Genomic DNA, 15,132 nt, shown 5'->3' on the forward strand with positions numbered 1-15,132 from the left:
AAGCCTGCACCACATCAGTGGGTGCTATATTTGGCGGGCATGCGGGCGTACTGTAGGTTTGTTGCTTATCAGTGGCCCTGAAATCGGATCCTCCCGTTTTCCATGACTTCTGCTCCGAATATGACAGCCTTTTTTTTTTTTTGTCCATGGCCTGTCCACCCATGGCACGCAGACTCCTGTATTTTTAGTCTCTCTGTGAAACTGAAGGAACTCTGAGAGGGGTGCAGTGAGAGGAGAGGATGAAGTTTTGTTTTGTTTTTTTTATGTATGGGATGTGTTTCTCGGCCGTATCTTGTTTGAGTGGCCCCACGTCACCCAGCAGTTTTACGTGACTGAAAAAAGACCACAATGCTTTGGGTTACATGGCTCATGGCATTCTAACTCTTGACTCCAAATGTTATTTTTAGGTATTTATTTAACTTTTAACCATGTTACACCCAATGCAGTAGCACAGTGATTTACAGCACTCTTAGCAGGTGATTGGCATTTTTTTCTTAGGTGTGACACAGAAGGGCAGTCCATAAAATGTTATTGCTGTTTTTGTTGTTTTACATCCTGGTTGCCAGGAGCAAGTCTAAAGGCTCTTTTAGAGTACTGTGGGACCTAGACGCCGTAACTTACGCATGCAGCCCGCGGCGGTGTTATTTGTGCGCTCGTCAGTCTGGCTCGCTCTCTAACAGCACCACCCAAATGCTAGCCGGCGCTGTGTTTTTCTTGACGGTCAGGTTATTTTTTAAAACAATCAATTGAAAAGTTGCAGAGATGGAGAAACAGCTGGAAATACTAAAGCGGAGACGCGCTACTACCTAGCGGACCGATCGCAGCTTTTGTGCTCTGCGTCGCCGCGGCGCGTAGTTAGATTTCTGGGGAGGTGCACGTCCAGTTACCAGGCTCTAGGGTCCGCGTTGTTGCCGTAGCTTCTGCGTCAACTTGCCGCAGAAATCTAAACCGCCTGTAAGTGTTGGACGTGTCACCTCCCATGTTGATAGCGTATCTGTCCATAGATTGTAGCTGAGAAACTGACTCTACTTGGTACATGACATGATGACAAACATGACCGGAAAATTTGAATCACCCTGTCTACCAAATGGCAAAAAAATCATTCATACATTATTACCCTAGATGATTGTACTGCTCTGCTGCTCTAGCTGGATTACAGTTAAACACTGACACTGGGTGACTGACACTTTCCAAATGATTACATGGTAAAATGGAGAACTATGCATTATTGCTACTTGACGTTTGCCTTTGCAGTGCTTTATTGCAAAGGCTTCAGCAGAGGCTTCAGCCAGATAAAGCTGTATTCTTTTTTCCTAAATTCTCATTAGCACGGATCTTGTGTAACACCAGCCTGAGTTATGGTTCGCCTGATGTGGCCTGAGGGCCACACGAAAGATCGTGCATCTCAGAATATTTGACTCATCCTCACAGAATGATCCAGTTTTGCCCAGATAATGATGTTTTTTTGGGTTGTGATGCTGCATGACCTACTCTCGCAGACTACGGATTTAGACAGAAAAACAACAACAAAGAGAAAACAACAGAGACAACTGAGGGAGCCAAAAAAAAAAAAAAAAAAACTGCAGCTGGAGAGCTGAGACATTTGTTAGGCTTTGGATCTATTCAGTCTGAGTTTCATTACTGTAGTCAGTGCAGCAAGCTTCACTGTGTTTCTGTGCTGGGTCTGTTAGGTTCATCTCTGTGTGGGGCCTTGTGCTTGGCACATCTCACACTGTGGCACCCCACAGAGCCATGCTTCCTCCTGATTTCTCTCACTTTCAGTCTCATGACAGATCTGTCTGTCTGGGCTCTGTCTGTCTTTCTGTCTCCTGCAGCTTCCCACCACCAGCCCGTTCCTTCATCGTTTAGTTAATTTTCCTCTCCCTGTCTGGTGTTGTCCCATGGCTGGTTTGTTATTATCCCTTCCCCACCCCCAGTAAAGAGGATAAGGCTTGTGATTAATGCTAGGCTGGATAAAGCTGGAACTAGCCGGGTGAGAGAGGAGGGCCTGACGGACCCAGACTCTTTTGTTATTGGCTAAGCATGACATCATCCCTTTTGTGTGGCCACTGGCAGGCCGTGGGCTGGGCACGTGCAGACTGGCTGTGTGGCGTTAAAGCCAGCTCCCAACTAACTCAACACACACAAAGACACACACCATCCTCTCTACCCCCCACATGGCTCTGAGCATCGCCAGGAGCCGCCTCATCCAGCCAAGACAGCAAAGAACACCATTGTGGCTCTTTGTTGGGGAAGTGAATGCAGGAAGCAGGAGAGCAGCATTGAGGGTATTCATGGATGGGCTGCTGCCTCCCGCCTCACATCCCATTGAGAACTAATAGCCTGCGTCCCCCAAGGCGATGCACTCACCCTCTTTCATAGAAGCTCCCATAGCTTCAGTTAACAGAGCTGAATGAACATCCCTGACCAGCACAGCAGCAATCAAAATGGTGTCCTCTTTCTTCTACCTATCGCATCCCATCCCCTTCATCACCTCTTTATTAATGCTCTCTATTAATGTAGGTCACAGAGAGCTGGATACAGTAGGTTACGTGTTGGTGGACCTCTGCAGGGAGAGGGATGGCACGGGCTTAGTCTGGAATGGGGCTTCCTCGTGCCTTTTCTGACAGGCTGGAGGGCAGGCGGCTGGTTTCTTGGCTTAAGCCCGGCTAATCCCCGCTGCTGTGATGGGAACAGCCGGCCGTGCAGGCCTGACAGATGGACCAGAGGTTTTCACTACCAGTCTGGAGGAGCACCCTTCTTTCTGTTTGTAGGCATGAATGCCACATCTCCGATGAATGAGCGAACACATCGTAATCTATTTAAAGTCCTATATAAAGCCTTCTCAGTGAGAGACACGTTACAAGTTGTCACATGCTGGAATGTTTTGGAACTTAAATACCACAAGAATCTTTCCAGTGTAAGGCTTTTCGTTGTTTTTTTTGTTTGTTTTTTTTTGTTTTTGAGCCGGAAATCAGCTTTTAAATCATTCTGACCCAGATGAGTGGATCAGGTATCGGCCAAATGTCGCTGACCCACATTCAAAAACTTTTTTTGTGAGTAAAATTTCCATTAGGAAAATGTGAATACTGGGAGGTGAGGAGTCCCACGCACTGTGGTGTAAAGATTTTAAATAGGACTGTAAAAAGAGACCAGAAATCGACCTAATACTGGAATCAGTATGGAACAAGAACTAATTAAAATTCCTATGTGGGGAGTTCATCTGACCTTTTTGGCTTTTTGACTTAAGAAATAAGTGGTAAATAAGTTACACTAATGTAGCCTTCAGAATCAATCAGAATCAGTCAGATTATGATTGATTCTCATTGATGTAGCTTTAAAGCATTTAGTCAGTGCATGACTAATTCAATTGACACAAAGTTATTAAAATGTTTTGAAAGACGGTCATTTAGCTAATTTATCAAGACAAGAGATGCCGCAGAAATTCTGTTCTTCTTCTGATGACAAAGCTTCTAATTTCAGTCATTAGACTCTGGCACGTCTTCAAGTGTTGCAATACCGTAATATGAGGAGCACGGGTGGAAATTAGCTTCTGGCTAAATCCGGCATAATTGCACAGCGTCATGTAGTTGCACGAAGTGTTCATTAATGTGCACTCTCCTCACCAAATAATCAAATAAAATAAAAATATTAGACATGATAATACACAGTTGTTCTTTTTGCCATAATGGCCACGAAGCAAATAAGCAAGCCAGGCAAAGTCTCTGTGATCTTGTCTGTGATCTTAATTGGTAGGACTGGCTGAGTGCCCTGCTGCACAGGCAGAGACGACACGTGACCAACTAATGCATTTATGCAATGAAGAAGTTCTCCATCAGTTCCACTGATGACGCACCATATGTTGTGTTTATCCCGCCTTGCGAAGGGGGAATGGGGGGTTGGCTGGGATGACACATTATGGGAAACCCAAGGTGAATTTGGAGAATGGAGGGTGAGACTTTACCGGCAAAAATGCTTGTGCTTGTAAATGAATTGTCAGACACAAGGCAAAGACGCTGGCCTTTGGAAAACACCATACATTTTTTCATATTAGACACAGAAGTTTCCAGTAATTACTCTTTCAAAATGAAGGACAACACTTGAGTGTTTCATGTGTCATCTGCCTCCATGGTAGAAGCAGAACTGAAAACTTAGTTGGTGACTCACTGTGTGGATTTTGTTTTTTCCCCTCATGACCCTCAGGTCATATTCAGGGAATTTTCTATGTGTTTCATTGACATCTTTCCTTATCCCAAGTTAGAACAAAGACGCTGTAACTGGCAGTGGTTGTTCCGCACAGCCGGATGTGTCATGTGTTTGCTTTGGTGAGGTCACGACATGAATCACTGTTTGCTTTAAAGATCCCACAGTTTGACATAGACGCATATGCTCTTATTCTGATGATAGTTTTAGACATACACCAGTGCATCCTGAAGTATGTGAAATATTATTTCACTGCTGTGAGATCAGATCATGAGAGATCATTTTAGAGGTATGGCATGTGGCGTCCATTATATTAAAAGTGTGGAGGATGAAATAACTGGATATGTGCGTGTCGCTTTTATAGACATCAGTTATGTCTGAGTGTATGTGAGACACAGAGAAACCTTATACTCGTATGTAAAAAGCTTACGGGCATTACCGAATGTATGCGGTGGCCCGGGTGTATGTCCAAAAGGTCCCCTGACACTCAGTGGTGTTAAGGTGTGACCGTATCATGTGACCCCATGTCTGAAATGATCAAGCATGACCTCACTCTGCACATGCACGGGGACATCGGGGACTTTCACCAGCCTGACACATCCTCACATCCCACAAACATTAATTCCCCATCCCGTAAACTGAAATAATCTTAAATCTTCACCTTAAACCCGGATTTGCTTGTTAATTACTTTATTACCCTGCGTCGGTCTTCATAAGGATAGAGATACGAGAGCTTTATGACACATAGCACACCTCCTGTAGCATACATGAAAGTGACAGCTGCCAGTGCCCGTCATTGACGTCATCTGGCCCCAGAGTGTTATCTATACAACGGAGAGTGGTGTATGTTGCACCCTGTGCGGCAGAGTCTTAAAATGACGCTCGCACTGCGAGAAGAGGTCACCGCCTGCTGCGTGTACTTTAAACTGTAAAGCTAGTATTAAGAATGTAAGAAATGCGGTCGTGTGTCAGTCAAAATAATAATTAAATGTCTGATATGTACTTCGTGTTCTGCAGTTGCTGGATTAGTATAAGGGGACAAAGTTTGACTCATGCACACAGTACCATCTTGGTATCAAAATCCCTAGTGTATTGTAATCCCGTGTCTCTTCTTTGCTGAGGTTCATTCGTTTTGTTTTTCATGGGACATCCCAGAGTGGACACACTGAGAGGAGATGGACTGCGTTTCAGGAATGCGGATCCATTTTTAGACTGTTTATGCTGATGCTGTGTCACAGACCAGTTCACACACACACACACACACACGGCCTCTACGCTCTGCACTGACCTTGACACTGGTCAGCGGCACTCCTGAGGTCAGGCGAAATCATGTTTCACTTTCTTGCACAAGCGCTTACCGTACGCACAATTCCACAAATATCTTTTGTTGCCAAGCTGCCCATCATCCATGTTTCATGGTGTGCGACTAAAATAAGGAGCATTGACTCGGAGGACAAGCCTCGACTCCAGCCTTGTTGTTCTTCGACTCCTTACATATTTTATAACACGGGGTCATTTGGAAACATGCAGGGGCCGCTGAGGATTTCTTGCACAACACAGTCACAATATCACATATCTAACGCAAATGTGCAGTTCTGTGTTGCTCTAATGGATTTAATCTTTTCTTGTGTCTTGCATGCCGTGCAGTAGTTTCTTTTTGTCTCTCTTGCCATCTTCCTTTGCAGTGGAAAGGAAGAAAACAACCTGTCCCCTGTGGCCGCTCCTTGTTTATGTCCTGCTGTGATACCAGCCTCCAGATCCTTTAGATAAATCTTGTGTACAGTGGGGTTGATAGCGATTGTTTTGCATGTGCCACCTCCTATCCCTCTTATCCCCCTCTCTGTCTCTCTCTCTCTGTATATATATATATCCGATCCTCCTCCCTCAACTTATCTCCCTTATTTCCTTGCTTCCTTTTGCATTCCTTCTTCCCTTGTTTTCCCTCTCTGCCAATGGCATTCCTTGTTTACCTGCAGTATGCATGCGTCAGAGAGCCTGAGGCCAGCACTGTAATATTAGTGATGCTGTAGCACTGCAGAGGCATGAGGGATCCGTACCAGTGCTGCAGTCTGACAGCGAGCCCGAGCCCTAGGTCGTTGACCTCTAACACTGCAGCAAACTTTGTACATGTCACATACTTAGCAGGATGTGTAATTTGGCCTGATATTCATGCAAACTTCATGCTGTAAAACACAGCAAATATCCCACACTCTCTGTACTGTCATTCACAGAGTGTGTTAAATATAGTACAGGGTGAAGACTTCCAAAGGGGAAGAGTTCAAATGTAATTTAATCCTCTTAGCTAAAAACACTGACTGCATCTTTTTTGTTTTTGTGAAAACTCCGTAAAGAGAAAAAACTCAATTGTTTTGTAAAATCTCAAAGGATCCCCACAAGATTTTATAGTTTTTTTTTTTACTGCTGCACTCGTTTGACGTTTTTTCAACCTAACAATGAAACTCGAACTGGGCCGTTCATAAACAAGAGCGCGTCGAGTTGCATGTGTGTGTTTGCGCTCTGCATGTATGTACAGTTAAAGTCTCGTAATCCTCAGGCATTGAGATCGCACGCCCAAATTAGATCTGATCCCATTAGGATTATTAGCCAAAATTACCCAGGGTTAGCAAAGATGGAGGATGTTGGGGATTTAAAACAAAGACGCCTAAAGGAAGAAAAAATAAATATATAGCAAATGTGTTTTGTGCACAGATAAAAGTGCATTTAAAATTTGTTGCATTGATGCCTTTTTGACAGATGCATAAAAAACAACAGCCAGGCTGTCACTACTAATAACCAGCGCTATTTTATTCCACCTCTTGATATTTTGATTGAGAGAATATACGTATATGACAACTACTCAGATAATTTGTGGGTGATTTTTCCGCCTTGATTAAACTGCTCACATTAGAGAAATGACAAATTAATGAGGGAAATGATAAGCAAGTTATCCAGCCAGACTCAACCCAGAGATGCTGTCGTTCATATTAAAGATGTGAAAAGATCTTGACGGTAACGAAGCAAGCTGTGGAGCTAAGTCAAGTTTTGCTCGACCGGAGTAACATCTTACTTCACAGACTGACCTTGTCCTGCCTAAATCCCCTCTCTGGCTTTCTTCCAAGCCACTCTGCTACAGCTGCTCTGTAAGCAGAAACATAATAAGGCACTCTCCATGCATACACATTGTGGAGCTGTGTATACCATGAGCCTATGATCATCACCGCTGTATCTTTAAAGCAAACGGGGAAAGAAGAAGCGGCCAGAGGTGTTGGGGAACAGTGCAGTTTTGCCTGGAAGCTAGCGACTATTCAAATGACACTTTGTACAAGCGAGTGGTGTGTTTGTGTTTGTGTATTGTGGTAAACAAAGAAATTCAATGCTTCACCGTCACCCCCTCCCCATCTTCAGTTTCCCCCTCATACAAGTCTCAGCTTCCCTCATCCTGCCTTTCATCCTCTTCAGTTTTGTCTTACACATCTTTCTCCATCTCGTCTCCATCGCTCCCTGCCCCGCTACTCCACCGCCCCCACCCTCTCCATCCCATCCTCCCTTAAGCGAGCCCTCCTTCCCCCTCCCACCCTCCTCCTTCCCTCCCTCCCTCCCTCCCTCTTCTCCTGTCCAGTGGCGGTTCAGTGATGCAGTGATTCATAGCTGCAGTAGGCGCTGCCTGATGGTCACGTGACCAAAGCCTGCCTGACAACATGGGGAACAACAGAGGCTGGCGAGCGTGTGTGCGAGCGGCCACGTGCACATGCTCACACTCCCTCATCCCGAACACACAGACACGCACAGAGAGACACTTTGTCGTATCGGCGCATGCTCATATCCTCACAACTCTCTCTCAATCTGACATGAACAGCGTCACTCGGATGCACTGGATGCCCACACCCTTCGCTATGTGTTGCCAGCTTTCATAATTTCGCCACCATTACAACAAACAACCTTCTCAGCAGTATCGGCGCAATAAATATCACAGACACCATTGCACGGTGCAACACTCAGACCTCATGCTTTATTTATAATCCTATACTTTATCTTCAAGAATCACCTGTGCACAACTTGCTGTTGCACTCGCTGGGAATAATAAAGCAAATGTTTATTGTTGCATCTCCAAACACCCGAGCTGCGTTTGAGTTCATTTTCTTGTTGCTGTTGTTGCTTTCTGGTGAAAATGAGAGCAGCCAGAGTTGTCAGGTGTTTCAGGAAAATATCCCAGGGTCCAACAGTCACAGTTTCAGACCTCTCTGCAGCACATTTATCAACACAGTGTCTTCTATCAATGCTCAACTTGACTCAGCCAGTGCAGGATATTACTCAGAACCAGCTTTTCAGGTGTAATACACATTGTGGCTACATGTGCTGCATTACACTTCCTGGTATGCAAATTAGATGCTTAAAATACCAGTCAAATTTTCCAACTCTGGATCCTTGTCACATTTCATCTCTTCCTTGTTGCTTACTCTTTGTGCAGGTGGAGCTGGGCAGGAAGCAGGAAGTGGTGGTTTACGACCAGAGTTCCAAAGAAGCGGGGCATCTGTCCAAAGACGGCTTTGTGCACATTCTCATGGGAAAGCTGGAGAGCACCTTCCACAAAGTCTCCCTGCTCACCGGTATGCAATAGGGTTATATGTGTGTGTGTGTGTGTGTGTGTGTGTGTGTGGTAAAAACTGAGCGTGTGTGTGATGATAAAGACACTTTTAATATCTAAAAGCTCCTATTTTTATAAACATATCGTCATGCTTTGTTTTTGTACAGCCAGCAGGTGCACTGGTGTAATTGCACACTTTGGCCAGCAGATGTCACCAATGAGCGCAATAAGTGCTCATGAAGCTGCACAAGTTGTATTCTGACTTTGTGGTGTCAGGTTCACGGGTATATGTGAAGATAGGAGGGAGATGAGGAAACATAAAAGCATGCCGACTTAATTCAAAGCCTCTCTGATGGCTCTTTGATGTTTAAGCTTCCCAATAATGCCGAAGCTTAACTTCCAATCCTCCCGCCTTATTTACCAGAGTTATTATCCCCGTCACAGCGTCCACTAAGCACGCTAAGACTTATAATTGAGACCCAGCAAGACTGTTAATAGCCTCGTTGAGTTAATAACACCTCGACTGTGGTGGCCGCAGTTTTTTAAGGGGCGACATCACACGCACACACACCCGTGGAGGCTTATGAATCCATCTCAAATGTGTCAGTGCAGAAAGGAGAGCGTAATCTGCCTCAGTCAGGATTGGAGATGAGACAGCGGAAGCATGCTGCTCGGGTAAATCTCGACCCTCCTCTCTGCAACCCCTCTCCCCCATTCTCTCCTTCTTCCTAGTTCTCTCCCTCCGCTGGTAGATTAATGCTTTTTCATGAGTCATTCATGGATGCTGAGGATTGCCTCAAAGAGCCAGGGCTCCACAGTTAGTCACAGTCACAGAAGATGTACTGAGCACATGCTTAGGTCGGGTGAATATTGTATGCGCACACACACACACACACACACACACACAAAACCTTGTTAGATGTCACACACACACACACACTTACACACTCTCTGATCCTCTCAGAAAGCCAGGATTTTCCTCCTCAGCTTTTCTGCTCAGACATTATATTGTTATTAATGAAAGACCCCCTGTCAGCACTGTCAGCCATTCCCTCCTCTTCCTCTTTATCGGCCTCACTCACAGCTCACTCTCGCTGTGTTCCTTCAGGAGAGAGAGAGAGAGAGAGAGGGAGAGAAAAAAAAGTCACACCTCTTCCATTTCTGTCCCTGCTTTTCTGCTGTTTCCACGACAACAGTGGCAGAGAATATTCCCCAGAAGGACTCAGCCAATGGCGTTGGCTGTTGTTTGGGTGGTTGTATTATCGGGGTCAGTGGAGCTAGCAGTCAGCGTGTAATCATACATGATGTTAATGCATGTATATGCATGTTTGTGGCTGGGCTGATGTGGGTGGGGTGGAGTGGGGGGGGTTGCGTGCAAGCGTCTGCATGCTTGCTTTATGACGTCACATGAATGCAGAATCCGCTTGTGTGTCAGAGGAAGCTGAGAGAGGAGGTGTGAGAAATATAAATAGGAAATAATTGTCAGGCTTTAATTAATGACACACGGCGCTCAGAACACATATATGGGGTTTTGTTATTTATATAGTCTTCGGGCAAGCCACAAGGAGGTGTCTGTGGAGTCTTTCTTTTTGGGGTACAAAGAATTTGTGCAGCTACAGCTTAGTCTCAGAGCCTGCAGTGGTGTAAAGTGTGATTCGTGAACAAACTGAGTACAGAGAAAGTTCAGGCGTCATCTTGGATCACAAGGTCTTCACGCACCAGACAACACGAATGTGCTAGGAGACTATATTATACAAAGTTGGAATCATTTAATCGAGAGCAATAGTTCAGCATAAATCTCCTGATCTAGTTTGTCACATGTAATGATTTGCTTCGTTCCTCAGTTTGTGTCTGTCATTTTTACACCATTAGTTGGACGGGCTGAAGACGTCACATTTGGCTCCAGAAGTTACGGCAAAAACATGAATAGATAAATGAGTCATTAGCAAAGATTTACGCAAACTTGAGACTTCCTTTTTCTCTGTCTGTCTCCTCAACCCTGCCTTTACATTCTTAAAGGCACGCATAGTTAGAAAAACTGCATGCAGTACTACACTCACTGTCTTTCTTTCTCCTCATTTCCTCCTCTCCCCTCTTCTCCTTCTCCGTCCACCTCCCTCTTTTCCACCTCCCCTCTGCCGAACCTCTGATTTATGATACTAATAATTCCTGCGATGACTTCATATCTGACTGACGACTTATTTTCAGGCTCACATATGCCGACCACACGTACATACACACACACACACTGTGATACAATGCTACAAATCAAGTGAGGGGGTGATGTGGGTGGGAGGGGGAAGAGGAAAGGAGGAAGAATCAGATAGAGAACGATGTGCTGAAAAGAATCCATAAATGGGATGGACAGGGTGAATCAAAGAATAATTACCGAGCTCGCTGTCCAAGGGGAAGCGGATTTTTTTGCCTTAAATGTTACTTACGCAAAAGCTTGCCAAAAAGGAGATTACGCAAGGACGCACATTTATAAAGTGGGTTATGTGGGCTATGCTTTTCATATTTTGAAATTCATTTTTTATTGACTTAAACGTCCCACAAACAAGGGTAATTAATTGCAGGAAAATAGAAGACGGCAGATAAGCTACTTGAATGACATGTTACACAACCCATTCTGCATGTTCCAGGAGCGTATTGATCCAAAAACAATCAGTAACTCCTCTTAGGTTTCTCCCCGTTCACTAAATAATCAATACCTCAGGTTTAGAAAGCAGACCACTTCCTACATGGGGGTGATGTCATGGAGCGAGCCTCGTCCCAATAGGGCCATTGTTTTTTTTTGAATGAGCCGAGTAATCCGGGTGCTGACAGAGTCTCGCCCCGTACTTAGTTTGAAATACGCAGGATGTGGTGGTCGTGCACTGTTTGTAAGTGTGCATGCTTGTGAATCCATGTGTGTGCGCGCGCAAGGGTTAAGCGTATCGTTGTGTACTTCATTGATTGTGTGAAAGTGTTTTGAGAAACTCGTCTCTCTCGGGACGGCCATATTTTTACCACAGGAGTGATCTCAGTAAGTTGATGCATGTTGAGTTTGGATTGCATATGTGTCTGTGTGTGTGTGTGTCTCTGTGTGTGTGTATATGTGTGCAAGGAGAACAGCACATCGCTTGGTCGGAGCCAGCTGCCTCCCCAGTGGGTCTAAAGTTTGCGTGTTTCCCACCAATCTGCAATCACACAGCCAAAATTAAGACAACAGCGAACACAGCCCGCTCGTCTGCAGCTAGTGCTGGTACGTTAGCTGCAGCCAGCTGCGTAGCTGTGTCATGCGTCACAGCAGCTCTGATGTCGGACGGCCAGGGTGAAACGTTTTGCTGTTGGCATCTGAAGCACATGTTCTAGTTTTAGCAGAAGCAGCAGAGGCAGGATTAAAAGAGAATGATCAAAAAGGGAATGAGAGGGAAAAGAAAGTGTGCTCTGCAGATGAAAAGAAAGCTGGATAATGGTTTCAAGAGGAGGGAGGTGGGGATAAAAATAACAAATCGTTTTATTCATAGCGCTCACATTTTGTTCGAGTACCGAAAAGAAATCAAGAAAGGTCAAAACATGACAAACAATAAAAGGGCCTGACAATAGAGTTGGGGTCACGAAAGAGGAAATGAAGGTGTAGTCACATGCAGATGTGTGTTTCATCCACCTAATGTGTGTGTGTGTGCAGATGTGCAAGATTGCTCCTAATCTTTCCTAGCACCATCTGCCTGTGTTTTTCATGAGCTTAGCGAAGCGTCACATCACTGGGTCAAAGAGAGAAAAGAGACACGGGAGGAAATGAGATGGCATGTGTTTAGATTGATGACACTCACAAGGCAGCGAGCACCTGACTTCACTTAGAGGCCGCAGTTGCGCCATTTATTCTATTCTAAAACGCTAACTCGATCAACAGAAAATTAACAGGCAAGTATTCTTTTTCAAGTAAATTGTTTAATCGAGCTTAAATGCGTAAAAACTGCTTCTGCTTCCGTTGGTTTTAGCACCTATTGTCAGATTATGCTGTCTACATGAGCTCCGAGAAAGTGTGCCGAGCAACTTTAATAATTTTCTGAGGCAAACCACATGTTTAACCATCAGCACAGTCATAGGAAATGAAAATAATTAGTAAAAAAAAAGTAGCCGTTCAACACTTGAGTTTAACCAGATAGGTAGGTGTACATTTTAGCTACAAGCTCCTCCAGTCCTGTACCAGAAACAGGTTTGTTGAGCTGATTCACATTCCATAACGCAAGCTAACTGTGGGGTATGCTGTCACGCTAAGAGATGACAAAATTATTTACACACAATAATGTCATTTTACATGCTCACATGTTAATTATCTGCAGTAGATGAGCAGCGTCGTCCCTGATTCCCACTGCACATATCCGCGTTTGTAAGCAGAAAAAGAAGAAGATGCTCTTTGATTTCTTATATGACCGGAAGAGTGCTGTAATGATTGATATGTTTTTGCTCACTGTAGTATTTGAGTGTCGTGTGTGGGACACAGTTTGGGTTTTTACAGGTTAGCGCGCCGACTCCCACGCTGTCAGCCTGCCAGCTCGGTGCAAAAGCACACAAGACGAGACACGGCGATGACATACTGATGAGAGGTATTAGGAGATGAAAGGTGCCTCTCTCTCATTTTCTTTCTCTCGCACACACACTGAAAACACACACAGGAGCTGCTGTGCACCCCGGGGCTTTGATGAGATCAGGTTAGGGTGTGACTGCACAGACGAAGGTACAAAGGTCAATTCAGTTATGTGTCATTCTGCTGTGCTGTTATACAACGGGGCGGCGGCCTCTGTCTAATGTGTGCATCTGTGTGTGTGTGTGTGTGTGCATCTGAGAAAAGCTGAAGAGGTGAGGTAATCATGGGAGGCCGAACCTCACAATGCGACCGTTCACAGGGACATTCCAATGAGCTACATAAGGACGCCTGTTTGTGTCCCCGTGTGTGTCTGCGTGCATGCATGATGTGATTCTGTGTGTCGCCTCGCTTTTCTGCATGAATATGTGCATATGAAGTAGCGCCGTGCACGAGCATGAGGCAATGTTTGAGAGTGCGGGTGTGAGAAAAATACCAAGACAAAATAGACGGATAAGAGCAATTGAGGAGATGAGGTAATACTCCTCATTTCATCTTGAATACGTGTGCGGTTGTCTCTGTGTGTGTGTGTGTGTTGTCAGTGTGCGAGTATTCAGTTGGCCACATTTATGTGCGTTCATGTGTGTTTATGTCAGTTAGAGCGTGTGTGTGGTCGGTGAGCTCAGTCAGTGAGACGGGCCATCCTTTGCAGAGTTCGCTGAAAGGCTTTCTTCAACGGCTGTCGCACCAATCTCAAGGTTGGGCCGTCGGTGCAGACCTAGTTTTTCTGGTGCATCCTGCACAATTGGCACTAACCTGCGGTAAACTAGTCAGACAATTCAGCATCCTGAGTGCTGAATCGGCAGCAGAAAAACAAGAGAGAGATCATCTTGATTGGCTCTTCAGCTTAGCACAAGAAGAAAAAAAAAATTGAATATTTTCAGAGCAACTAAGCTGCATGATTCAGGAGAGGCCAGCTCTCTTGGGCAGTTTGTAGCTCTTACTATCTCCCTAGCCTCTCAGCTAATAGTTGCTCTTCCGGTTTCTTCAGATGAAGACAGACTAATGCCACCTCCTGGTATGGAGAGCTATTTCCTTTAGAGCAGGTGCAGAACGGGTATGCCCACTGACATGTGCAAGTGCAACTTTTTGGTCCAGACACAGGCGATGTGGAGCAACATCAACACAGTCGGCCTTTGTTGCCTGTAGTTCTTTTATGTCGGTTTGGCGTGTCTGAGCCAGAAGGTTTCTTCTGCATCTGGAGCCCAGCAGGAAGTTCCTCCATCCTTCTCAAAATCTCCACGACCTGCTTCTTGCATTTGATTTTCAGCAGCGCCATCTCAACTCCTTCTAGGACTTGACAGGTACATCAGTCGCCGCAGATGCCTGTGCGGTGGAGATCAGATCGACATGATCAGTCAAGCTGTGTAAACAGTGTTTGAATGACATTTGCTCACCACTCTGTACCTCCAGATGTGTTGTCGCCGGCCTCAGTGAAGGTCAGAGGCTGCAAAACTAATTATAGTTGTGTGCCTGGGGTCCATTTCCTCCCTTCCTCCATCTTTCCTGCTCCATCACCGCGTCTCCGCTGTCTCTTAACCTTCTAACCTGCCCTTTCTGCACCTCCTTGCCCCTTTCTCCCCCTCGCCCTCCTCCTCCACCTGACCCCTCTCCATTACGCCACGGGGCGCTCCATCAGATCAATGATTTCATTGAGAAGGAGCCAGTGGTGCCATTAGGAGGTGAGCTCACCGTCCCCGGGGAGATCTGACAC

At 45.3% G+C, this 15,132-nt stretch overlaps 1 protein-coding gene across 2 annotated transcripts in view; it reads left to right on the plus strand.

Moving 5' to 3' along the window:
- The window catches only part of dusp8a (dual specificity phosphatase 8a), a 33,099-nt gene that overhangs the window by 1,156 nt on the left and 16,811 nt on the right, over positions 1–15,132 (plus strand). The window contains exon 2 of one of the 2 annotated variants that reach the window (XM_084554841.1): positions 8,672–8,810. In XM_084554841.1, the coding sequence (XP_084410967.1) occupies positions 8,672–8,810 (139 nt within the window). Of the gene's footprint in view, positions 1–8,220; positions 8,811–15,132 lie in introns of those variants that run through there. The other variant, XM_084554839.1, reaches the window with a different exon arrangement.

Source organism: Chelon labrosus (assembly GCF_963514085.1).
Source record: "Chelon labrosus genome assembly, chromosome: 11".
NCBI lineage: Eukaryota > Metazoa > Chordata > Actinopteri > Mugiliformes > Mugilidae > Chelon > Chelon labrosus.